Raw genomic sequence first — 24,008 nt, 5'->3', positions numbered from 1 at the left:
AGAGCGGGCGGCGGCGGCGGGGAGCGAGGCCCAGGCGCGCCCGGCCCGGCCCCCTCCGCGTCCTCCCTCCCCTCCTCCCTCCCCTCCCCACCTCCCTGCTCCCCGCCCCGGGTCGCCCGCCCGCCCGCCCGCCCGCGGGGTGCGCGCCCGCCCGCCCCTGATTTCCCCGGCGCGGCGGCGGCGGCGGCGGCGGCGGCGCCTCGTGCGCGCGGTTATTTATTTATTTCCGGGCCCCCGAGCGCTTATAATGGAGCCGCTGTCCGCGGAGCCTCCCGCCGCCGCCGCCGCCGCCGCGCCGCGCCTCCTCCTTCCCGGCGGATCTTTGTTGTGTGGGAGGGCAGCGGGGATGGACTTGAGCGCGCGGAGCCGCTGCTAGAGCCGCCGCGCTCCGAGAGGGCGCCGCACCGCCGGGAGGAGCCGCCGCCGCCCCGAGGCCTCCGCCCCGCGCGCCCCGCGCGCCCCGCGCGCCCCCCGCGCCCCCCGCGCCCCCCGTCCCCGCGCCGCGGCAGATGTGTGTGGGGTCAGCCCACGGCGGGGACTATGGTGAAATTCCCGGCGCTCACGCACTACTGGCCCCTGATCCGGTTCCTGGTGCCCCTGGGCATCACCAACATAGCCATCGACTTCGGGGAGCAGGTAAGCCAGCCCCGGCCCCGCGCGCGCCCCGCGCGCCCCCCGCGCCCCGGGCGCACCGAGTCACCTGCTCCCCCCCCCCCCACACACACACCACCCCGCTCCCGGTTACCCGGGAACGATCGTCCGCCCCGGTGCAGCCTGTCAGGGGTGACTTTCCACCCAGCACCGCGTCGCCCTCGGTCCCCCCCCCCACTCCACCCACCCCGCGGCACACACAGCCAGGCGGCTCGTCCGGCTGGCTTGCTTGCTCTGGGAACATGCGGAGGGGAGGACGGGGTGATGGGGTGGGGGGGACTGGGAAGCAGGGGGGCAGAACTTCATCGAGGCCAGGGGGCTTTCGTGCCACCAAAGGAGTCTTATGTAATTTGCGATTATGTAAACCTCGGGTCCCTGGCTAAACGGAGTTTCCAGGGGCCTCCGGGGCCGGGTCTTTACTTCCCCGCGGTGGGCGGAGATGGTGATTTGGTGGTGGGGAGCATTGGTCTTACTAATGGCTTCGAGGTGGCATCCCAGGTACTTCTGATTTCTACGTGTTTGGTTTTTTTTTTCCCCCCTTTGTAGACTGGGCAAAGATGAAAGGTGTCCCAAGGGGGCCTTGTGGAGGGGACTACCGGCCATCCCTCCTTGGGGATCCCCCGCCCCTCGCTCTGCTTCACCCCCCTGGCCTTGGGCCGTGAGAGAAGAAGCGGAGCGCCCCGGCGCGGGCCGTGGGTTTCTCGCCCTCCTTCCTTTTTTGTCGTGCGTTCTCCATGTGGCGTCATTGCAAATCGAGCGCCGCAGGCTCTCCCCGCAAGCCTGCCGGCACTTTCTTTCTGCGGTGCCGGCTTGCAGGGACTCTAGCGGCTGGTAATTACACTCTAAGGCCCGAGGGGGCGGGGGGCGGCGGGGAGGGTTTCGGGGTGGGAGCTGCAAATAGATCTCCAAAAGCCTGAAGTCGAAGTGGACCTACTTTTGCAAATTGGCTTATTTCTCCTCCGGACTGTGCTTCAGAGCACTTCAGATAAAGGCTATTTTGATCATTATGAGTTAGTGTTGTTGGTTTGGGTTTTTTTTTTCTCTCTCCAGTTTTAGACAAATGGACACATATAATCCAGCCACAAGTGGGCAGGTATACCACACACCGGGCTCTAGTGAATGATCTATAGATGAGTAATTGAGAAATCTTAAGGCGGAGAGGTGTGACGTGGGAGAATAAAGGTGAACGCTAACTTCTGCTTCCCAGGGTTTGGAGATTATTAAGAAATGGGAGATTCAAAAATTAAAGCATCTCGGGCTGGGATGGAGCTCAGTGGCAAAGCGCTTGCAACGTCCTGGGTTCCATCCCCAGTACCAAAAAAGAAAAGACCCCCCCCCTGCAAAAAAAAATTAAAGCATCCCGTGAAGTGTTTAAGTGTTTAAGACTTGTCAAGAAACAGTTGCTCTAGATGAGGTGTGTGGTTGTAAGCATCGATTTGTGATGGCTTCAGAAAATGGGGGCGGAAGTTTGTCCCCTGCAAGTTAACTGAGCTGTGCAGAAGGAGGCCAGGTAAAGGAAAGAATGGTCTCCCAGCCTTTGCCACTGGTGTGGCCCAGGGCTGCCAGGAAACCTGGAAGTCAATCGAGATCCTTCTCGAATTCTCCATGAATTCCATTCTGCGTGTATAGATCTCTATCATTGTATAGCTCCATCAGGGAGGAAACCTAAATATGATGGGCTCTAACAAAACTAGCAAGACCTATATCATTCTTCTCAAAATTTGGTAGTCATAGTAACTTAAGAAGTTGGAGTGCAGTATGTTCTATACTAAAACAAATTACATGGCAGAGAAGGCCTTTCCTTTTTAACACAAAACATAAGCACCACCACAGTAAAAATTGAAACTATGTCTATTATTGCAGAAACTAAAGACCATATTGATACATAAAACAATTTATGATGACTGTGGCACCTCTAGAATTATCCATTGTTACAGACCAAGAGTGTAAAGTATCAATGATCTGTTTTGTTTGTCGAGCCTCAAGTTCATGCTTATAATTCTCATCCATGCTGTGTCTGAGAGAAGAATGAGAGGTCTAGGCATGGTTAAGTCATTTGCCTGAGATGACCTGTGTAGCAAATAGCAAATGGCAGAGCTGAAGCTCAAGACCGAGCCCAACTTCAAGGCCCCACCCAACTTCAAGGCCCCTCCCATTCTGCCATGAGCCCCTGGTACTCATGGATTGCACAATGAGCTTTCTCCAGGACTCTTAGAAATTTGGGGATACGTTCTAGCTTTTCAGAATCCCAACCTAAGTATAAATTTAATTTTAGCGCTGGTATTTCATCTTTTAAGTCAGAACATGTGTAGGACAATCAGAGCATGCCTGGGAAAGAGACATTGTAACCAATAAGTTCCCCTAAGAGCTTAATTACTCAGATAATTCGAACAAAACCTTTTATCTTAGTAGGGTTTATCTTGGTTAAGGGGGGAACTAAGAAATAACTGATACTCCTTTGTAATAAATTACTTAGGAGTCTTTATGTATCATTACAACAATATAGATTGTTGTAAAAGAAAGGAGGGGGCTCAATTTAAACCATGCAGTTTTAAGCCTGGCAGTGTAGCTGCAGTCCATTTGATCTCACTGTGTTCAAAGGACTGATATTTCTGTTTCAACTAAATTTGGTACAAAGTCCATAGCTTGCTTGAAAGTCAAGTTCACCAAATTATATAAAATAAATTAGAGAACTTTCTTGAAAGATACTTCATAGCACTTAAAATGTTAAAGACAAGCCTGGTAGCTCTTCCCTGTAAACTTAACTACCCAGGAAATTGAGATCTATGCATTTTGGTTCAAAGCTAGCCCTGGCAGGGTAGTTCGTGAGACTGAGATCCAATTAATCACAGAAAAAGCCACAAGTGGTATTGTAGCTCAAGTGGTACAGTGCTAGCCTTGAGCAAAAAGGAGCTTAGGGACAGTGCTCAGGCCCAGGGTTCAAGGCCCAGGACTTGCAAAAAAAAAAAAAAAGGCAAAGACAACTTTTCTATGAAGCCTGCAAAAGAGAAAAGCAAGGTAAATTATTCTCAAGAAGAAACTTGCTGCTTATGTCAGGTAATCATTCTTTCAGACTCAACAAAATAATGTCAGGTATTCCCTCTCCTCCTCTCCTCTCCCCCCCTCCCCTCTCTTCCCTTCCTTCCCTTTTTGCTTCCTTTCAATCTTCCTGCTTCAGGTTCCAGATTTAGGATTGTAGGTATGCACTACCATGCTGGCTAGGTATTTCAAATGAAGAAGTCACTGAATTTGGTAGGGTCTGATATAATGGTCTGAAGTTTGAGGTGTTTATCTGTTTCATGAGTTGCAAGTGTAGATTGTTCTAACTACTGAAGTAAGATAGGTAGTAAGAATATTCATGTATTCCCCCAGCCTACTTTTCCCATCTTAGGAAAGCCCTTTCTAATTTAGGAAAGTCAGAATTAAGCTTCTGAGTAAAAGAGGATCTTGAAATATTAATGTCATAAACAGTAAAAAAAAAAAAAAAAAAAAAGACAAGCCCAGGAAAAAGAAGTTTAAAAATGTAGAGAAACACAGCCTCCCTCCACCCCCAAACAAACAAAAGTTTTCCTTTAGACAAGAGGTATGAAGATCAAAAGTGCAACTATAGCCTGTGGCACGGGTCCAGCTATGGAAGGGACAGTTCCCCAGGGCGGGGAGCCAGGGCCCGGGCCTCCAGGGCAGAGTGGGCCCAGAGTGAAGCTCAGTGTGTCCGTGGGGGACCCCACAGGGGGGTTGAAGACCCAAGTGAAGTCCAAGGGACTTTCCTGCGGAACTGCAGGGGAGACTGTTTGCCCTCCAATTTCAATAACTACCTTTCCTCATTATAAAATTAATATATGCTAATTGTTTGAACTTTGGTAAGTAGTAAAAAAAAAAAAGACAGAAAAAAGTACCTCTAATTTCACTGTGAAGAGCAGAAAACTCCTTTAATAAGTTGAGTATCTCTTGCCCCTTTTGAAAAGTAATTGAGGAAAGTGTGCGCACGTGTGTGTGTTTGTTTGTTTGTTTGTTTATAGTGCTTCACAGAACATGGAAATGTTGTTTCCAAATCACTTACAAGTGTGCAAGTGTAGGCAGGGGTTTGAGCGCAGTGGTAGAGCACTTGCATAGCATACTTGAAGCCCTGAGCTCCATCTCTAGTACAGCAAATATTAAAGAATTTATGAATTTCAGTGGCAATGTAATATTTGACCATATAAACACGCTGTTCTTCCCTTTGCTGTATATTGTCCTATTGTTTAGACAGTGACTTTTCTTGTTTACTTTTTGCAATCTGAGGTCCGAGTGAACATCTTTGTGCAATAACTGGGTAGCGCTGCCTCTGCTGCCTTGGGCTTTATGCCTGGCATACTTCGGTGTCTATTTCGGTTTCTCATTCATACATAGAAAATGAGGTCACACCTTTCTCGCAGTCCATATTTAGTCAAGGACACCATGACCTTCTCAGCCCTGTTAATCCTCACCTCCCTGCCATGTTTCCTACCTTCTCTTTAGATTACTTAGGTACCAGCTTGTCTCAGGAGCTACCGAGGTTAGCCCTGTGCTTAGTTGGTTAGTTTACTCATTTGTTAATGTACTGAGGTGGCTTGATGTCCAGCCTAAATGCTATTTTCTAAGTATGTCCCTCTTATGTGAAGACCAACTCTGCATCCAGTTCTTTAGAAGCCATTTTGGGCTTTAAAGTATAACGTTGTTTAGGGTACTGTAGCATATGTTAGATATGACGAGCCCAGCTTTGTGTTCGTGGTCTGGTTGTGTCGTTGCTGTTCAGTCTTTCTTGTTTGATTTGGAATGATGGGGAGGTCAAGCTGGGGTAGAACTGGACAAGTCCTGCATTGTAATCATTCCATTAGTGTTTGGTAAACAAACTGTTAAACTCCTGGGATGACATATCACAGCCACACAGTGGGGGGGTGGGGGGGTATCTATATTAAAATTTTAAGATAAATTAGGTAATTCTGGATGTGTGTGCATGAGAGAGACAGAAACAGAGACAGACAGACAGACAGACAGACAGACAGTGAGAGAGACAGCAAGTGAGTAGTAGGGCTTAAACTCAGGCCTTCCTTTTCTTGCTTGACTTTTTTTTTTTTTTGCCAGTCCTGGGCCTTGAACTCAGGGCCTGAGCACTGTCCCTGGCTTTTTTTTTCTCAAGGCTAGCACTCTGCCACTTGAGCCACAGCGCCCCCTCTGGCCATTTTCTATATATGTGGTGCTGGGGAATCGAACCTAGGGCTTCACGTATACGAGGCAAGCACTCTTGCACTAGGCCATATCCCCAGCCCCTGCTTGGCTTTTTTGATCAAGGTTGGCACTCTGTTACTTAGCCACAGCTCTACTTCCAGCTTTTTGCTGGTTAATTAGAGATAAGAGTCTCATGAACTTTCCTGCCTCAGATCTCAGCCTCCTGAGTAGCTAGGATTATAGGCCTGAGCCACCAGCTCTTGGCTTAAATCAGATAATTCTCAAGCACATATGATTTTAGTAGTTACAGTAGAAATGGACTACAGAAAACCATACTTGCTGCAATAGTAACTGGATAGCAGTTACTTATATGTGTGAATTTTCTTGAGAAGGGAAGCTTATGCCTTTAACTGAGAAACATGGACTTTTCTCCTTTTTGAAAATGTGAAGGAAAATCTTATTGAGTGTTGAGCCTATATTGCATAGCCCTCTCCCCTGTGAAATAAATGTTAAGTATGCAAAATGTAGTGCAACATTGTGGAGGCTGGGCAGTCCAAGCTGTCCCTTGACAACTGGCATTCAAAATTCCCAACGAAGAGTTTGAGGGCAAGCAGCCGGCCCCAGTGTTGGACATCGGACAGCACTCCTGTGGGTTTCTTGACATACTTCAGAGTATGGGAGGGTTAAAAAAATATTTTTAGCTCATTACTTTTCTACTGATCAATTAGCAACTGTCAGGATTTTTTTTTCTTTTGCTGTGTATTGTGTCCACCTAATGATAATTATCAAAATGCAATAAATATAGCCAACACACATTGATGTCTTGATTTTCAATTTTCTGCTTCATCTCGTCTCCTATCTAGGAGACTAAAAATGCATTAGAATGATATGAAGAATGGAGAGTGAATAACTTTGAAGGCCTCTTTTGGGGTGGGGGAAACATGTGTATTACTTTGGGACACTTATTTCTTCATTAACTTAGTTGTTATTCTCGATGTGACCTTATGTCAAGAGAAGGAAAAGAAAGCATTTTTGTATTTGACACAGCCCCTGCCCTCAAATTGCTTAGATCCTGCTTAGGGAAACACACTGAACTGGTCATGAGGTGCACACCAATAATCTCAGCTGCTTGGGAGGCTGCAGCAGGAGAATCACAAGTTCAGGGCCAACCTAGGCTACATAGCAAGTTCAAGGTCAACCTGGTCAGTTCAGTAAGGCCTTGTCTCAATATAAAAACTTGAAAAAGGGCTGGTGATGTCGCTCAGTGGTATGTTTGCCTAGCATCCACAAGGCCCTAGGTTCAATACCCAGCACCACAAAACAGCAATAAGTCATACATGAAACACCTTTTTAGTCAGAGCAGCACTGGGTAGAAGGTCTAATCGGATGGCACAGTGATTAAAACCCATGCTGAGGTGCTTCAGTAATTGCCACTGAGCGGAAACTCTGGTGCTGGGGATGAAACAGCAAGATGTTTACCCATAGTTCTCTTCAAGACATTTTGGGGCCCTGCCCTGCAGTCACTGGAATGCTATTATCAAAGTGGCGAGCTCTGGCCTAAGGAGATGAAGACAGTAACAAGACAGGTAAACGAGCACCTTCACAGAAAGCCATACAAACCCAAGTTCTATTTTTATTTGCTTGTTTTTGCAATTTCCATTGTTTTGGGATCATTATCTTCCTAGTCTGTCAACCAGACAGTACTCATCCAATGACAATAGAGTAAACCATAAAGACAACATTTGAGGATTATCTCTGTGGACTAGAAGCTTTACTGATTACAACTTCTGTGGTCACTCCTTCCTTCTAAACCTGTTTTTAAGGTCTAACCTGGGAGGGCAGATAACTTGGTTATTAGTCAGAGTGGTGGAGAAATTTGTTTCCTCCATAGATCAAGAGTTAACAGCCAGTTAACAGCCAGTGCCTCCAGTCCAGGAACGGGCACAGGTTGACTGTCTTCACTTCTAGGTGGGGCTGTACATTTATTTCCCTTATGGGTGGTCTCACTGGTCCTCCCTGTTTTTGAAATTTATCCATTGTTTGATTGGTTGCTTGTTTGTTTGCAGAGAGGGTTTCTCTAGGTAGCCCAGGCTGGCCTCAAACTCACAAACCTGCCCAGGCCTCTCCAGTGCTAGGATCACAGGCGTATGCTACCATGTCTGGTGCTGGTTTTTAGATTTTTTTTTAGTGGTATGTTCATAGGACTTGAATTGATTGGTGAGCTTTCCAGTGGCTGTGATACCACTGGCGCTGTGAGATTACTTTTTTCTACAAAGGTCATGGGTTGTGTGTGTGTGTGTGTGTATTGTTGTTTTCTGTGTTGTTTGGTTGTTGTTTTTTTAAGAATGTGTAGTCTTCTCACCAAGTTGAGCTGACATCACTGTTCCCCACCCAGGGGCCTGGGAGGGGCAATACCTTATCTGAGAGCCCAAGAGGTACAGGCACTTGGCACTAGACCCTGCCCCCACCCTCCTTCCCTGGCCCATTGGCTAGTCCCACCCCCCTACACCGAGGTGGAGCTGTCAGTGAGGATCTGTGGCTGAGGCTAGGGAGGTCTAGAGTGGGCGCCCCTTTAAAGGTGGCATAAGAAACGAAGTCAAGGCACCTCCGGACATTGGGCAGGAATGAAATGGTTGGGAAACAGATCAGCTGTTGGAAGGTTAGTGAGACTTTTTCTAGGAAGCAAGATGAGGCAAGAACAAGCAGGGCAGAGGCAGCTTTTGATTACAGTCTTCTGAGAATGTGAGACGTAGAGGGAGGTCATTTCATGTCTTGATCCAGAAGCTCTCCTATTCCATAGTCCCCGAAGGAGCCTTATCAGTGAGTCTGGCTGCTTCTGTAACTGAACTAAAATTATCCGGCATCTCTGTCAGCAAGATCTTTAGGATCTCTATTCTATGTTTTTAAAAACACAACATGAAGTTAGAGAAGAACTGGCTTTCTTGACTGTCATGTTCAAATTTGCCATTTGGCTTGGGCGTGGCTATTTTGTGTTTCCAAGACTTGTTTTCTGGTGGTAAGGCATTGTGAGTCTCCCGTTTTGCCCTGTCAGCAACCTGGAGATGTGTAGACCCCTGGATTAATCTGACTTCTGCGTGCTTTAAATAGTTTGGCAGGAAATCCAGCCTGACACATATATATATATATATATAGCCTTGAACTTGTCATTCACAAGACAAACTGCACAGAGAGTAGCAGCTAACCTTTCTTAATAAGAAGAGGGACACTTTCATATCTTCATAGTTGTACACAGTCTATGCCACAGTAACCAGAAAGACAGCTTGCAGCCAGCCTGATAAGGGAGTCAAGGTATTGCCTGCTCAACTTCAGGCCTCATACAGAGACATCGTAGGGTCCCTCATGCCCTTCCAGAGGCCTTGCTGGTTTCTTTGGATGGGGAATGGCTCTACAGGAAGCATTGCGTCACCTGGGAAGACACTCGTCCTGGAGCCTGACATGCAACAGGGCACACCGCATTCTTCCTCCCACACAGAGGCCTTGCACCATGCGAGGGCTCACACCTGTTGTGCCTCTAGTGTGGGGCAGTGCCCTGGCACTGTAGGTAGCTTACCCATCCTGCTGTGTTTTCCAGACCAACCAGTGCATCCGCTTCTGCGGGGAATGTGAAGTTGCTTGTGTGTCACGCCAGTGACAGCAGGGAACCAACAGTAAGCACCAGCTGAGCTACAGAAGTGCTTGTTTCTCTCAATTCTTAGTGCCTCTGATACCTCCTTTCAGAACAGTGGCTGAAGAGGAAATGTTCTTCAAAGTATAATGAATATAGAATGACATGTGCAGCTCTGAAGCATAGAGGTCTATGGTGGGGGGGGGGTTGTTTGTGTCAGTGCTGAGGCTTGACCGCCAGGACTAGACACTATCGCTTAGCTTGATTGCTTAAGGCTGACATTATGTCACTTGAGCCACAGCTCCACTTCTGGGTTTTTGGTAGTTAATTACAGGTAAGAGTCTTAAGAACTCTTTTACCTGGGCTGGCTTCAAACTATGGTCCTCAGATCTCAGATCTCCTGTGTCGTTAAGATTACAGGTGTGAGTCACTGGCTCTCTACTCCGTCCATGAGTTTTGAGAAATGATAACTACATTTGTGTGCATAGACTGTCCATCCAGATAGGGACCATTTCCATCAGCACAGAAAGTTCCCTGTACCCCTTCACTGACTTCTTGAGCCAGCCACTATTCTGATCTCTGTGTCAGTCTTTCTGTTTACACAAAACGACACACATCCATGCAGCCCCTGGGCAGCTGGGCTTGGCATCCCTCCCTGTGATTACAGTATGCAGTGCCATAATTCTTATTCCCAAGTGTAACCGAACACCACATGCTTTCGTGACTGAGAGGAGAGCGTTCGACTTTCTGTATAGGATGACTTTTCCCCTTCATTTGTGCTATGTGGTGTTTAAAATTCTTCCAATGATATCTGTCTTAAATTATACGAACTACTGATTGTTCACACTAAACACTGACATGTGTTTTAAAAAGCTAAAATATGTGTGTATACATGTATATAATGAAATATTCAGGTTTAAGAAGAAAGTAAACTATAATGTATGTAACACCGTCATTGAAGCTTGATGGCATTATGCTATGTGAAATGAGCTAGATGCAAAAAGACTGCTCTTGTCTGATGCACTTATACGAGATCCCTAGAATGGCCATGTTAGAGAGCTAGAAAATGGACCCGTGGTTACAGGGACCGGGGGTGGGGGGAGGGCTGGGAGGGCACTCCACTACGGAAAGCTGCCCCATTTTACCTCAGAACCCCCAAGTTCACATGTGAACACATAGGTGGGTGAGGAATAGGAGCCAGACCCTGTCCTAGGTAGGGAGCAGGTGCTGTGGGCTGTCACCTTCTCACCTTGAAGAAGGAGGAATGGCTGGGCCTGTGGAGGCAGGTTTGTGTGACAGGTGTCTCATGCTCAGGCTGCCAGATGAATGTTTGGTGTTGTAGAAAATGTAGAGGTAGTGATATGAAAGGGAATGAGAGTGTTCTCCCTTTTCTGTAATGCTGGCCTTGCCTTGTTTGGCCCTGGTCTTGCCACTTAGAATATACCCTGGCAGAAGAAGGCGATTCGGGGAGAGGAGACAGGTGCCTGTCATGCACATGCAGATTACACTCCTGCCACTTGTTCTCTGCTTCCCCAATAGCGGAGGCACAGGACGAGCGGTGGTACATTGAAGGGCCACAGTCTCCTGGTTGTCAGGTCCCCTGGCTCAGATTTCGGTCTCTATACACTGGCTCCATGACGTTGATCTCTGTGGCCTTCCTAACTGTCAAATGGTGGGGATGAAGTGTTGATGGATCTGTTTTTCTTGGAGTGTAGCCCAAACAACAAATGCCAAAGTCGTGTGAGTAAGTGACGTATGTGGAAGGTAGTACTGCTAAGTCTTTGAGCTTCATATGCTGCTGCTACACCGTTTGTCTGTATACATCCGGGGCTGATGGGTGCTTTGTCTTCATTCAGTGATTTGCATTAGGGGAATGAGTGGTGAACAGGAACATGAAGATGGCAGATACTGGGAGCCCTCCGCGTTTACAGCATGTCTGTCAGCATGCTACTGTTCTTTGCTTTTTCCGCTTTGAGGGAGAGATGTTTACAGCTGAATTTTCTAGTAGTGGGTTTTGGGGTTTTGGTTTTTTAAAATTGAGTCACTATGGTTTGAGTAATATGTGCTTTATGAAACGACAGGTGGAATTTAATTTTCTTTTCAGTGTAGGCTACCATTTGACAGAGGATTGGAGATAAGGTGGCTCTTCTCTGTACCATCAACAATTTCTCTAATCTAGACATCCAACTGGGACCAGTCTTTTCTTACTTTTGTTGAGCATTGTGACAGTTACACACCAAGCTGCTTGAGGCAACATCTGGTAACTGCTTCATGAGCTAAAAGTTCTGACTCCCTTCCCAAGGCCTGCAATGGCTGCTTGAGAGCATTTTCCCTATTAAAGAATGGTGATCAGAGAGCACAAAGGGCGAGAGTACATTCATGAGCATGTTCGCTCATCAGATGTTTCTTTTTTTTTTTTTTTTTGGCCAGTTCTGGGCCTTGGACTCAGGGCCTGAGCACTGTCCCTGGCTTCTTCCCGCTCAAGGCTAGCACTCTGCCACTTGAGCCACAGCGCCTCTTCTGGCCGTTTTCTGTATATGTGGTGCTGGGGAATCGAACCTAGGGCCTCGTGTATCCGAGGCAGGCACTCTTGCCACTAGGCTATATCCCCAGCCCCCATCAGATGTTTCTTGAATACATGCGATGTCCCAGGTGCATTGCTACCCACTGAAAATGCAAAGCCCAGTAGAACACACACCTATAACCCCAGCCCTTGGGGGAAGGGCTGAGACAGGAGGATCATTGGAGCCCGAGCCCTCAGAACCTTTGAAGTTGTGGCCAGCCTGAGCAACATAAGGAGGACTTCTCTCCAAAATATCCGCAGAGTTGTGAAAAGGACTATAGCAGTCCTTGCCTTCGAGTGAATTATAGTACAGCAAATAAGCCAGCAGGCACCTGCTAAATAATGGAATTGGGGCTGAGAGAGGGACCAGGCCCTGCTCTGGAATCTTACTGCAGTAACCTGTAGCCCATTTAAGGGCAGGGACACGTTCTGTCCAAGTTGAGACCCCAAAAGAATGGTGTGTCTCCGTTGCTAAGAGAGTTCTGGCTGAGGAATGGTAAATGCTTAGGGAACTTGGAGCAGGGAGCGTGACCAGCAGAGTGGCAGGAGGTCGGGGTGTCTGGGGAAGCAGATCTAGACTGGGAAGTGCCTGTCAGTCAGGACGTGCAGTTTGGACTTGGTCCCGAGCAATGGGGAAGAGGAAAGGTGCAGTGTCCTCGCATTCGCATATTTGATACATAACTTTGGTTTCACTGTGGCTAATGAGTTAGAGAGAAGTGAGACTCTGAGGTAAGGAAATCAATTAGGAGCCAATAGTAGTGATAAACACCAGGCAGATGTCAGTGGCCTCAATTAGAGTTGGGCCAGGAAGAGAAGGCTGATAGAGAAGCCCATCTAGACTCAAAGGGAATCTCCCATGGATTAGCTGAAGCGGAGGAGAAGGAGACCACCAAAGTAGACATAGGTGAGAGTATAGACAGCTGAAAGAATACAGATTATGAGTGAGTAGGAGCTAGAGGGAATATTTAGTGTTGAAATTCTCTCCTCCCTCCCTCTTCTCTGTCTTTCTTTTCATCCCTCTCCTCTGTAACTTCAGTACATTCTCTGTATGAGTTTTCTTAGAGCATCTTTTTACCTGATTGTAAAGGCTATGACAATTCATTTATTTCTTTAAAATATAAAAATGCTTTATCATAATACAATCACTTCTCAGCCATTTGCCTGAATGAAATAATGATATGGGAAATTTAAAACTATTTATGAATATTTGGCACTGGAATATGTTAGTCCATGGGTGCAGAAAATTCTTCTGTTAAATCATTGTGCTGTACTAAGGTAATATTGCATTAAACCAGGCCCCTGGTGATAGCATAGCCTTCTAGAATTAAATTAGATGAAGCTCTTTGGTTTGTGCTGTCTTTCTTTGCATTTTATGCTTGCTATGTAAATAGTAGGAGGTGGGATACCCTTAGAGGGCTTCCTATTATGATTTTATGTTTGTTTTTAATATCAGCAGCTTATAATAAGTCTTTCAAATCACAAAGTTTATTTAGGATACTATTTTCAGGGGAGGTATATTGCAGTAGTATTATGCAAGCCTAGCAATTTCAAGGCCAAGCTCAAACCCCAATACGCTGGGGGGGAGGGGGGAGGACAGCGGATTGCATTTTTCTATGAAAAAAAAATGACATTATAAAGTGTGTTTAAGTTTCCAGGCCACTCTACTATTCTTGCATAACTCCTAGCATTATTAAAACATTAGATGTTTGTCATTAGGAGTAGTAGAAAACTACCCTGATATAATAGTAACTGGGGGAAGCATTATCACTGACGTATTATTTTTCTTTAAGAAGATTTTAATTACAACGTAAGGCAGGTGCATTAGCCAGACTTTTGCACTTCTGTAACAATGTGACATAAACCTTTTCAGGGGAAAATAATTGATTTGGCCCATGGTGTCAGAGGTTTCAGTTCGTAGTTCCTGGCTCTGCTTCTGGGCCTTTGGTAAGGCAGAGCCTCATGGCGTTGGGTCATGGGCAGAGCTACTCACCTCATGGCAAACAGGAAGCAGAAAAGACAGACTACAGGAAGGGTCCAGGGCCAGATATGGTCTCCACAGACACCTCCGAGCCCCCACTCCTACTTTCTATCACCTCCCAGGACTGCAATCACGTGACTCCATCAAGAGATTAATCTGATGATTAGGGGAGAGCACTCAGGATCCGATCATTTCCCCAAAGCCTATCAGATGGAAAACAAACTCCCAGTTCATGAGCCCAGGGGAGACTTTCCACATTCAAAGGATAACAGCGGGTGATGGCAGTTTGGGGAGTAGGTTACTGCCAAGGGCCTTCCAGATTGCATTAATTTAAAATTAAAATGTCCTCTGGATGCGCTTGACTTAGCGCTGTGGTTAGAACGTTTGAACACTCAGAAGAGAGACGTGTGAGAAGGAGGATCCTTGGGAATGGGGGCCGTCCTGACGAGGCTTGGAAGCCAGGAGGATGATGGGAGAGGCCTCCAGGTGGGGAATTACCTACCACTAATGTTCTCAGGTCACACTGGGTCCCCTGCAGAACACTTTCGGATGCCTGCTGGTGGCTGGTGGCTTGCATGCAGGATGGGCCTGGGACTGCAGGAGTGGAGAGGGGAGAGGTAAGGAGGATGAGAACGAGCCTCCGTCACTGCATGGAGAGACGTTCCTCCGGAGGGACCAGGACTCCCTGACTGTACCTCGCGCTGCAAAGTACTGGAGCAGCAAGCATTCTGCTCCCAAAGCCCGAGGAACGCAACTTTCCATGTGTCGGCAGGGAAAGTCACCCACATTCCTGAGAGAAATGCTTGTTCTGCTTATCACTCTCAGAAGCCACCTAGACTTGAGAAGTTACGTTCTCTGCCCTGTGTCTTTGTCACCTAGCTGTGTTCTATGTGCCTGACCAATTTGTAAGGACCTTCTATATCATCTTTCCTTTCCTTTGATTATTTAGTTTCATTTTTTAAATTATCTTATTAAGTAATTGTGTAAAGAGGTTCCAGTTTGTTTCTTACGTGGTACTTAGATTTCTCTTGTATTTCCTAGTGAGAATAAAATTTAGAAACACCCGTCTACCCTTGGCTTCAGCTTACCTATACCCCCCATTTGGTTGATCTTTTTCTTGCAAAATAATGAAAAAAAGCAACGTTGGTTAGCAAAAGACCCATAAAGGACAGCTCAGCATTTGAGTGAGAGTTCCAAAAGAGAAAGTACATTCTATGATTGAAACTTATTCATGATGTAAAAGGAGTATCTCTAAATCATAAATATTATATCCACACTTCGTTTTGTTTTGTTTGAGAATCAATCATCCCCAATGCATGACAAACGCTGTGTAACTTCAGGAGAAGTTGACCATCTTATTTTGAAGGGCAACAGAATGAATATTGCTCTTCTTTGCCTGGTGTATGCTTTACATATGCAGAGCGCCTCACAGTTTGGGGGCAGTGTGTTCTCATTTCCTTTAGTAATTGTCTAGGAGAGCAAGGCCAGCCAGGTGGCTGTCTGTTGAGAGGGAGTGAGCAAGGATTTGCAAGCCCCCAGCCACCCTAGAGGAGCAACATCTTTCTTCCCTTCCACCTTGTGTTGTTTCTTAGCAGGAAGGAGAGGCTGGAGTGGGGTCTTGGTGTCACAGATACCTGAAGAAAGGAGCCAGAAGCCATTGGTTGGCTGTTGGCCAGCCTCTCTCCCTCTGAATATCAATGTTCCAAGTTCTTCCTCCCCTCTTTTGAGCAAGTCCCCCTTGGCACGGATGTTGGGGTCCACGCAGCCTCCTGGGATTCTCTTCATCCTTGAGCACAGACTGTGCCCCACCCAGCCTGTTCTCAGTCCCCTCTGCGCTCTCCTAAACCAGCAGAAATACAGTTCCTTCTGCTTACCTGCACGATGTTCTGAAAATCTTACTGTCAGGTTAAAACAAAACAAACAACAAAACCCCAAGTCACGTGAGCTCTCTGTCTTTCTTTGGCTGGCTGTGCCTTCTGGCAAGCATTATAGTTTCTCTGCTTTTCAGCACCTTTTCATAATAAGTCAGGGCTGTCTTACAGTTGGTTTTTTTTTCCTTCAATTCTGAGCTCTCATCAATGGTAGATTAAGTTGCTCCTGCTGTGCCACAGTGAATTCCTTTCCTCTTATGGGCTCCGGAGGGGAGGGAGGGGATCACAGTGTTTATCCCACCCTCCACCTGACCTGGGGTTCCCCTGTCTTTCCCTGAGCTCCTGCAGCCCGGGCTGCCCTGTGACACTGCCTGCTGCCCCTTGTCTGTGTTCCCTCTCCCACAGAAGAGCCTGAAGAAATGATGTGCAAGGAGTGAAGGAATGCCTGCAAGGGCTTGGCACCAAGTGTGATTTTTTTGCCAGGGCTGATGCAGAGGCCCACTCTGACAATCAAATGAAGCACCATTTTCTCCCTATCTAAAAAGACAACAAACTGAGTTTATAAGTTCTTTTCCTAAGTGGACGCATTGGCCCATACATGTAATTCTGAGTCTGTGGCAGAAAAACCAGCCACATGTTTATGAGCCTGTGAAATGGCTTCCTGCTTGCCCAGGGAGGAAGGCGCCCACTCAAGGCAGACTCTGGAGTTAGCAGGGCCCAGACTTAAACTGGTTCTAATGTAGGAGCCAGTGAGATGAGCAAACGTGAAAACACATTTTACTCTGCATTTGGTGAGAATCATTTTTCTGGGATAGGGAATATGCCTCTTATGTGAGGTGATTGCACCTAAGGAAGCAAAGTTGGAGTGCTCCGAAGCTTCTAGAATACCTCCCTGGTTAGAAGGAAGTCTTAGTCCCAGAGTCCACTGTGGGGAGGTGAAAATGAGCCGGGTCGGGGAATGAGGAGAGGGCTCCTGACCACTACAGTCTGGAACGACATAGAACACGCTTCTCCTGCGCATGCACGTCCCAGTGACATGCAAAGAAGTGTCTTCCTGGATCATTGACAAGTTTGTGTCTTTCACCCAGGTGGAGGGATATTCTGCAGCAATAGATGGAACAGAAAAGTGATAGTCACAAGAAGAGTTGTTATCTTGCTGATTATCATCCTTCAGGTTCAGAACATTCTAGGCTACATGTTCTCATGCTATGGCCAAACCAAGAAGCTTTGAATGCCCTCTACTATGTGTTATGTTATATATCCTATTAATGGACATGAAAAAGAATAATGCTGAAGCCATAGCAATCCAACAGCCGACAAACATTATTGCTTATAGAGCCTCCCTTTCCTCTGCTCTATCTGCTGTGACTAGATACCATGGTGATTGACCGCGCAGGTGAGCTCAACAGCCATAATTGTGGGGCTTTCTATATGTAGGGGCAAAAGCCTTTTGGTGAAGGAATTCTGACTTTATTGTCATGACCCAAAAAGAAAGAATGTGCCCAGAGATGGAACAGCCAGCCTTCTTTCTCCTGAATCCAGCTGAGAGCATGAGAGAGAAAAATAGGTGTGGGAATCACCTGCGTATAAACCTGAAAGAGAAAAGATCTGATCTCTACTATGTCCCAGTTTCTTAGTAAGATGGAGGTGCCAGTCCCAAGAGAAAATGACAGAAATAAATGTGGCCTGTGTATAAAACTCTGGTACCTCCTTGTTTAGAATTATTTTAAAATTAAATGTTTCTCTCTTTTTTTGAGGTTATTAAACAATTGGTTATATAACCGGGGCACCATTTTGATAGCTTTCTGTTGTTTCAGGCTTCCCTTAACATGATATAAAATATTTGTAGGCTATTTCAAATACACTAGACTATTCTTTTTGATGGGATGGAGTTCAGTTTTTTTGTTTTTGCTTTCTTTTTAAACCAACCAAGACTGGCACTGGTGGCTCACACCTATAATCTTAGCTAATAAGAAGGCTGAGATCTGAGGATGAAGGTTCAAAGCCAGCCTGGGAAGGAAAGTGTCTAAGACGCTTACCCCCAAATAACCACCAAAAACAAAAACAAAGAACTGGAAGTGGAGCTGTGGCCCACGTGGTAAAATGATGTGAGCCTTGGGGGGGAGGGGGAACCTCAGGGAAAGGGCCCAGGTCCTGAGTTCAAGCCAGGAACCTCACACACATAAAACAATAAAATAAAAAAGTAAAATCCTAGCTTCTCAGGAGGTTGAGATCCAAGGATTGAAGTTTAAAGCCAGCCCAGGCAGGAAAGTCTAGAAGACTCTTAACTCTAATTAATTACCAAAAAACACCCACTGGAAGCATTTTTCTTCCTTTTCCTCCATTTTGAGGGCTTATTTTTGTCTTTTGTTTCTTGCAAGGCAGAACAGCAGGATAAGGGTAGAATAAAAAAGCTCATTTTTCATCAGATCACTAAAAAAAAAAAATTATAACTTTTTTCTCATAATCCAATGCTTTCCTCCTAATAATTGTCCCTGCTTATTGCAACAAAAAAAGTGACAAAGTTTTTCTTCCTTATAGAACAAAGTGATAAAATTAAAAAACACATTAAAAACACCTTATTGCTGGGAACCAGTGGCTCACACCTGTAATCCTAGCTATTCAGGTGCCTGAGATCTGAGGATCATGGTTCAAAGCCAGCCCAGACAGAAAAGTCCCCATGAGACTCTTAACCTCCAATTAACCACTCAAAAACCAGAAGTGGTACCTTGAACACCAAGAGGCTCAAGGACAGTGCCTAGGCCCCGAGTTCAAGCCCCACAACCCACCCCACCCCCTTTAAAAAAAAAAACACAAAAACCTCCTTATTGAATTTTCCATTGACCTTTTCCTAGAGTCTCCTAATGCCCTGTGGTTAATTGGAAGCCTATGTTCCTCCCCTACTGAGCAAAAGAAAAATCTTGGTTCCAAGATAGCCAGAGAGACGGGGCTGCTATCTGTTGGCACAGAATAAAGCTTCTCACTCCGCCAGTCCACGTGCTTCCTTCCGCAGCCCCGACTGTGGCTTGCCGTCCTGCGGACACGCCCTCCACAGTTGTTAGATCCAGAACGCGGCTGAAACCAACGGGCCGTGTGTGCAGGGCCGGCCGCCACCCTGGGACACGGAGGGAGCCCTTGAGGCGCACACAGCCTGCTTGGTTGCTCCCCTTGGCTCCCCGCGCAGCCTGGGGAGCCGCACGTTGTCTGCCACACCTGCAGGTCCCTGAGGACCACAGGGCGATCAGGTGTCACGGCCGTTGGCCTCTGCCACTACTAACAGCCCTTCTCCGTTCACGAGTCCCTACCCATTCATTCATTTTGAGGGGCCCACTCTTGCCTCTCTGCCTGCTCCCCAATATGGCTGGGAATAACACAGGGAAGGGGCTCTCCCCAGCCAGCACTGAGCTATTGGTGGTTTGTTGGCTCCCGTCCTCGTGAGGATGAAGCATCCTTCATCGCGGTCATAGCCTGTCCTGCCGCATGACGGCTGGAGAACCGCAAGCTGGAGTTTCTTCTTAGCCGTCCTGCTCACCAGGCGTTCGTGTGGCGCATTCTCTTCAGCTGATTGTGTTGGATGATGTAAGATGGGCCGTGTCAGGGATGGCCCAGGAGACAGTAATGGCTTATGTGGGGCTTTGCCATTTTACTCTTGAGTGACTACTGTTTCCTTGCGCACATAGAAAGGATTTAAACAGAAATCCTTTAAAGGGCTGCCGGGGCTGGAGGCACGGCTCATGCAGTAGAATGCCTACCTTGCAAGCTCAGGGCCCTCAGTTCAAATCCCAGTGCTGCAGATACATAGACAGAGAAGGGGGGGCGGGGGAAGAGAAAGAGAGCTGAGTGACTAAAAACCACATTAATCAAATAAAGGCTACAGTCTGTGTTTTGTTTTAGTCTAAACTCTACTGGCTGTTAATCTGTATTCATGTAAATACAGTTGTAGATACTTACTCGTTTGGAAAACTCAAGGGGTGGTGATGGATGTGACTCACGGGAATAGTATTCTTAGACACGTGGGTAACTGTCTTTCAGTTTTCAAAATTCGAACCACTCCCCACCAGTTTGACACTGTTCCTTAAACAGCATTTGCAAAAGACACACGGAGATTAGAATTCAGAAGCTCATAGTCGGTTAAAAAAAAACAACCCTGAGCAGGAGTTTCCCATTGCTGCAACTTGCAGTACGGTTGTGGTAGCTGTCACCCGTGACTCATAGCTGGCCAGCTACTCCGCAGTCACCTTGCACCCGTGGCCATTGACTGGCACCGTAAAACATTAAAGGCACTGGCATGTTTGTGAGGCCCGTGTGGGGAGCCTGCTCTAGGGTCTGCCTGGCTCCCTGGTCAGAGCCAGGGGAAAGAGCAGCATTTCCTGGGTTGTGTCTCTTACGCACTGGAGCCAAACCAGGTTCTCTGCAGCCTAGCTCCTCCAATAGAGGACACCCCATAAGGTGCTGAGGGCACCCCGCAAGTTTGTGGACCTGTGTGGTGAGGGCAGCGGGCACTGAAATCTTACAAGAAACCCCCAGGGTGGCTCTTTCTAGATATACAGCCCTAAGCATCGACATCATTTTCTTTCATTTACCTTATACCGTCTTCTCTCCTTATCTTTTTGAATGAAACCACCAAGACAGAAGTGGAGTTGGAGCCCAAGTAGCAGAACAGCAACTTTGAGTGAAACAGCTAAGGGACAGTGTCTAGTTCCTCGGTCCCAGCCCCAGTATTAGTACCAAAAAAAAAGTATTTTTCTTTTGCCAACAGAGATGCCTTAAAGCCTCATTACAGTCGTGTTAGGCACAGGTGGATGGAAGAAAGATATCACTATGCCCGTCTACTTATGCATCCAGACCAGTCTCTTACACACTTACCAATCAAAGAGCTAGGGCAGAAATCATTTTTGTTCTTTACCAAGATAAATGGGGGAGTCATTGTAAAGTATGTTTCTGTCAACACCAATAATCTGGGTGGTATGTGGCCAGATATGGTAAAAGGCTTATTTGTGCGTTCCTCTGTAGAGAAAGGGCTTGCTTTTTTGGCTGGCACTTTTTTTCCCCCTTCTTGCCTGCTTAGGTAAGCAGGAATAGAATTGCAGGAAGAAGCTGATAATATGATAGGTTGGAAAGAAATTTCTCCCCCTGAGGGAAACATTTTCTAGTAGAAAGTTGATACCAAACTTGTGGCCCCAGCCTTTGCTGGAAGACACCCCCAGAAGCTGAGTTTTCGGAGGCCACAGCCAAGGGCTTGTTAGGTACAAAAAAAAAGGAGGGGGGGCGGGGGGGAAACAGAAATAATGCCCAGACTCAAAACAAATATGAAAAACCCTTCAAGGCCAAGGAATGTGCCAGAAGACATCCCAGACCAGCCGGCATGCTTGTGCCACTGGGGAGAGAATGTGGCAGCATCCAAGGGCCACATTGTCATGGGGCTCCCTGTGTCCAGTGTACAGAAAACTCAGAGCTGCCCTCGATCCCCCTGCTTCTCCACGGCTGAGCTCTACCTGAGACACCTAGTGAGATCTCAGCACCTCTGCATGCTAGAAGCTGAACTACAGTTGCTTTCTGTTTGTTTTTTTTTTTAATTTTAAGTAGTCGTACTAAGTGGTTTCGACTCAACACATTAAATCCTTACTGTATCTCTTATATGAAAGATTGCTGGATATAAGTCTGACCACTTCCTTTGAGCTGGTAGCCAAAGATATTGGCAAATACACTCAAATATTGTGTGTGGCTACCAACCCGTTAGGTCAAAAGTTAAGGTTCGAGAAACCTGGTATGTGGACTACAGCTATGCTTTTTTTGAAAATAAACAAGCCTATTGCCTAACGTGCCAAGAAAGACTGGACTACTGAAGAAGCTCGTAAGCTTCAGAGTTGAGCAAATCAGGAGATATTTTTTATAAGGCTTTACGTTACACCTGACTTCAGGGAACAAAAGCAAAAGGCGCATTGCCGAGTGACACAGATCACTGCCATCGGGCTCCACCATGTTGCTCTGCTCTCCAGCCAGGATGCTTCTGTGCTCTTCTGCGAATGAACTTGACCTCAAGTTAGGTCGCGTGGATGGTGAAAGAACCCTGTTCTTCTCCCCTTCCACTCTCTCCCTGGACTTAAAGGAGGACTGGGGAAAACATGGCTCCTGGTACGAAAAGATCACGTTGGTGCGTCTGAAATAGCTCATGCTCACATCCCATCTCTACAGAAGAGGTGTGGGTGGGGTTACCAAGGCAACACTGGGACGTCAGGATTTCACGACTGCACCCTTAAGTCGTCTTCTCTTATGAAATCTTTGGTTGGTGATGGCTGTCCCTCACCTGGAGCCAGAGGACCTGGTCAGCGTGAGCAGACGGACGTTCCCGTCCCTCCCGCGCAAGGTCTTTTCTGATCAGAGTCTGCCCCTCTGTTCTTGTTTCCCCCATGCCGTCTCTTCTGCCAGGGTCGCTGGACTTTGTGTTCCTTTTTGATCAACCCCTGGAGCTTCCTAGGAGGGAAGCTGCTTTTGGGGGGGTCTGTGCTGAGGCCTCTCTTCGGGGAGGTGAGGGGCCCAGGGGATGGGCTGTCTGTGGTGAAGCATACCCAGGAAGCATACCCAGGAAGCAATATCTGTGAAGTCCTCGTCACTCGGGGCATCTGGCCCCAACGCGGTCCAAAGCCCAGTTACCTTGAAGTTCTCCACGCAGACCTTGCTGTTCCACAGCCGAGCACAATGGGAACAGCGCATGCCGAGCGCAGGGAGGGAACTGAGCAGAACATGTTTCTCTCTCGGAGTCTTCATGTGTTCTGCCTCGAATGTTCAGAACATTCTGCTCTGGGTGCTGTTCCTGAGAGAAACAGGGAGGCCTCCTCGCCCATGGGTGATGAAATGCCCTTGCCAGGCTCTTCCGCACGTACTGGACAGAAGAGATCCTCCTGGGTTTGCCTGTTTCAGACTTGGCTAGACAGGAGAAAATTCTCACACACGGATCCCTGGTTTGTTCCAAGCCCAGCCCAGGAGACTCAGCAGAGTTTTTTCAGATGCTTCTTCAGGCCTTGATGATCAGCTCTTTTTTGTTGTATGTAAACAGCTTGAGATCCAGCCAGTCCCTAAAGAAGTCCTATAAACGTGAATGTGCTAGCTAACCAAGAATGAACAGCCGGCACTGCCTTGGACTCCATAGACCTGGCTCCGAGACTCCAGGCCAGCGCCCCTGCCCTTGGCCTTCAGCTTGCCAAGGAGCTGATCCCTTCAAGTGGTTCATTCTTGTCTGAACCACACCAGCTATCTTAAGGCCCCGCAGGCTATAGAAATGATTTGGGTGGACACTTAGCCAAATAAGAAACTCCATGGCCAGGAAGCTCCCAGAGAGCAAAACTGAAGAGAGGACATGAATTATCATCCCGATTTGTCATCCCTACCTGTGAAAGCAGGCTAGAATGACATTTTAAATTTCCTCACAACAAATACCCATATGTATCTGTTTCCTAGAAATTCATTGGAAGCACTCATCTGTTTTTAGCCTTTTATTATCTAACGGGTGGAGAATGCTCAAGGTTTATTATTTCCACTAATCTCTTTTTGTTTTCCTTTAAAATTCCCTTAGACTTGACTTCTGTTTCTGGAATTCTAGGGCTTGGGAGACTAAATAATTGCATAGTGACAGAAATGTTACAATGACCATGAAGATATTATGCAAGCTAAAGTAGGCCTCTCCCACAACACAAATAGTGTATGATCCATGTGTGGCCCATAGAATAGATTCACAGGAACACGAGGTGGAACGGGGTACCCGGCAGGGGCTGAAGGATGGGAACTAAGGGAGCTGCCGCTCAGGGAGGCTGCGTTTCGGTTTTGCAGGATGAGGAGGAACGAGGGTGGCGGGGGATGGTCTTGGTGCCGCTGCTTTCCAGTGAAAGATGCTACACGTTATCCACCTTACCATGATTTTTAAGATATCATACATTTTGTACATTGTTTCTTTTGGAGCCCTTTTTGTCCAGATTGAAGCTACCAAAGTTCGTTTTCCTTTTTGTTTCTTTTTAAGCCAAACTTTGTATGCTAGCTCTTCCTTCCTCTAACCAGTTTCATTGCTGGATTTTATATAATGCTTGTAAAACCTTGTCTTCCAGATAGTGACAGTATCCTCATGTGCTTTGGCCATAT

General features: G+C 47.0%; 1 protein-coding gene and 1 long non-coding RNA gene across 2 annotated transcripts in view; both read left to right on the top strand.

The window, feature by feature from the left end:
* Positions 1–235: 235 nt before the first annotated feature.
* Positions 236–24,008, top strand: part of Ankh (ANKH inorganic pyrophosphate transport regulator) — a 111,240-nt gene continuing 87,467 nt past the window's right edge. The window contains exon 1 of the mRNA XM_048368462.1: positions 236–636. Within this exon, the coding sequence (XP_048224419.1) occupies positions 541–636 (96 nt within the window). The 5' untranslated portion in view covers positions 236–540. The remainder of the gene's footprint in view (positions 637–24,008) is intronic.
* Positions 12,564–23,515, top strand: LOC125367772. Its single transcript, XR_007214149.1, has 3 exons — positions 12,564–12,575; positions 16,090–16,094; positions 22,453–23,515. It is a non-coding gene; the product is annotated as an uncharacterized LOC125367772 (long non-coding RNA).

The sequence above is a fragment of the Perognathus longimembris genome, chromosome 19 (assembly GCF_023159225.1).
Source record: "Perognathus longimembris pacificus isolate PPM17 chromosome 19, ASM2315922v1, whole genome shotgun sequence".
NCBI classification, from domain to species: domain Eukaryota; kingdom Metazoa; phylum Chordata; class Mammalia; order Rodentia; family Heteromyidae; genus Perognathus; species Perognathus longimembris.
Note: the sequence above shows the minus strand (reverse complement) of the source record. Positions and strands in the feature narration are given on the sequence as shown.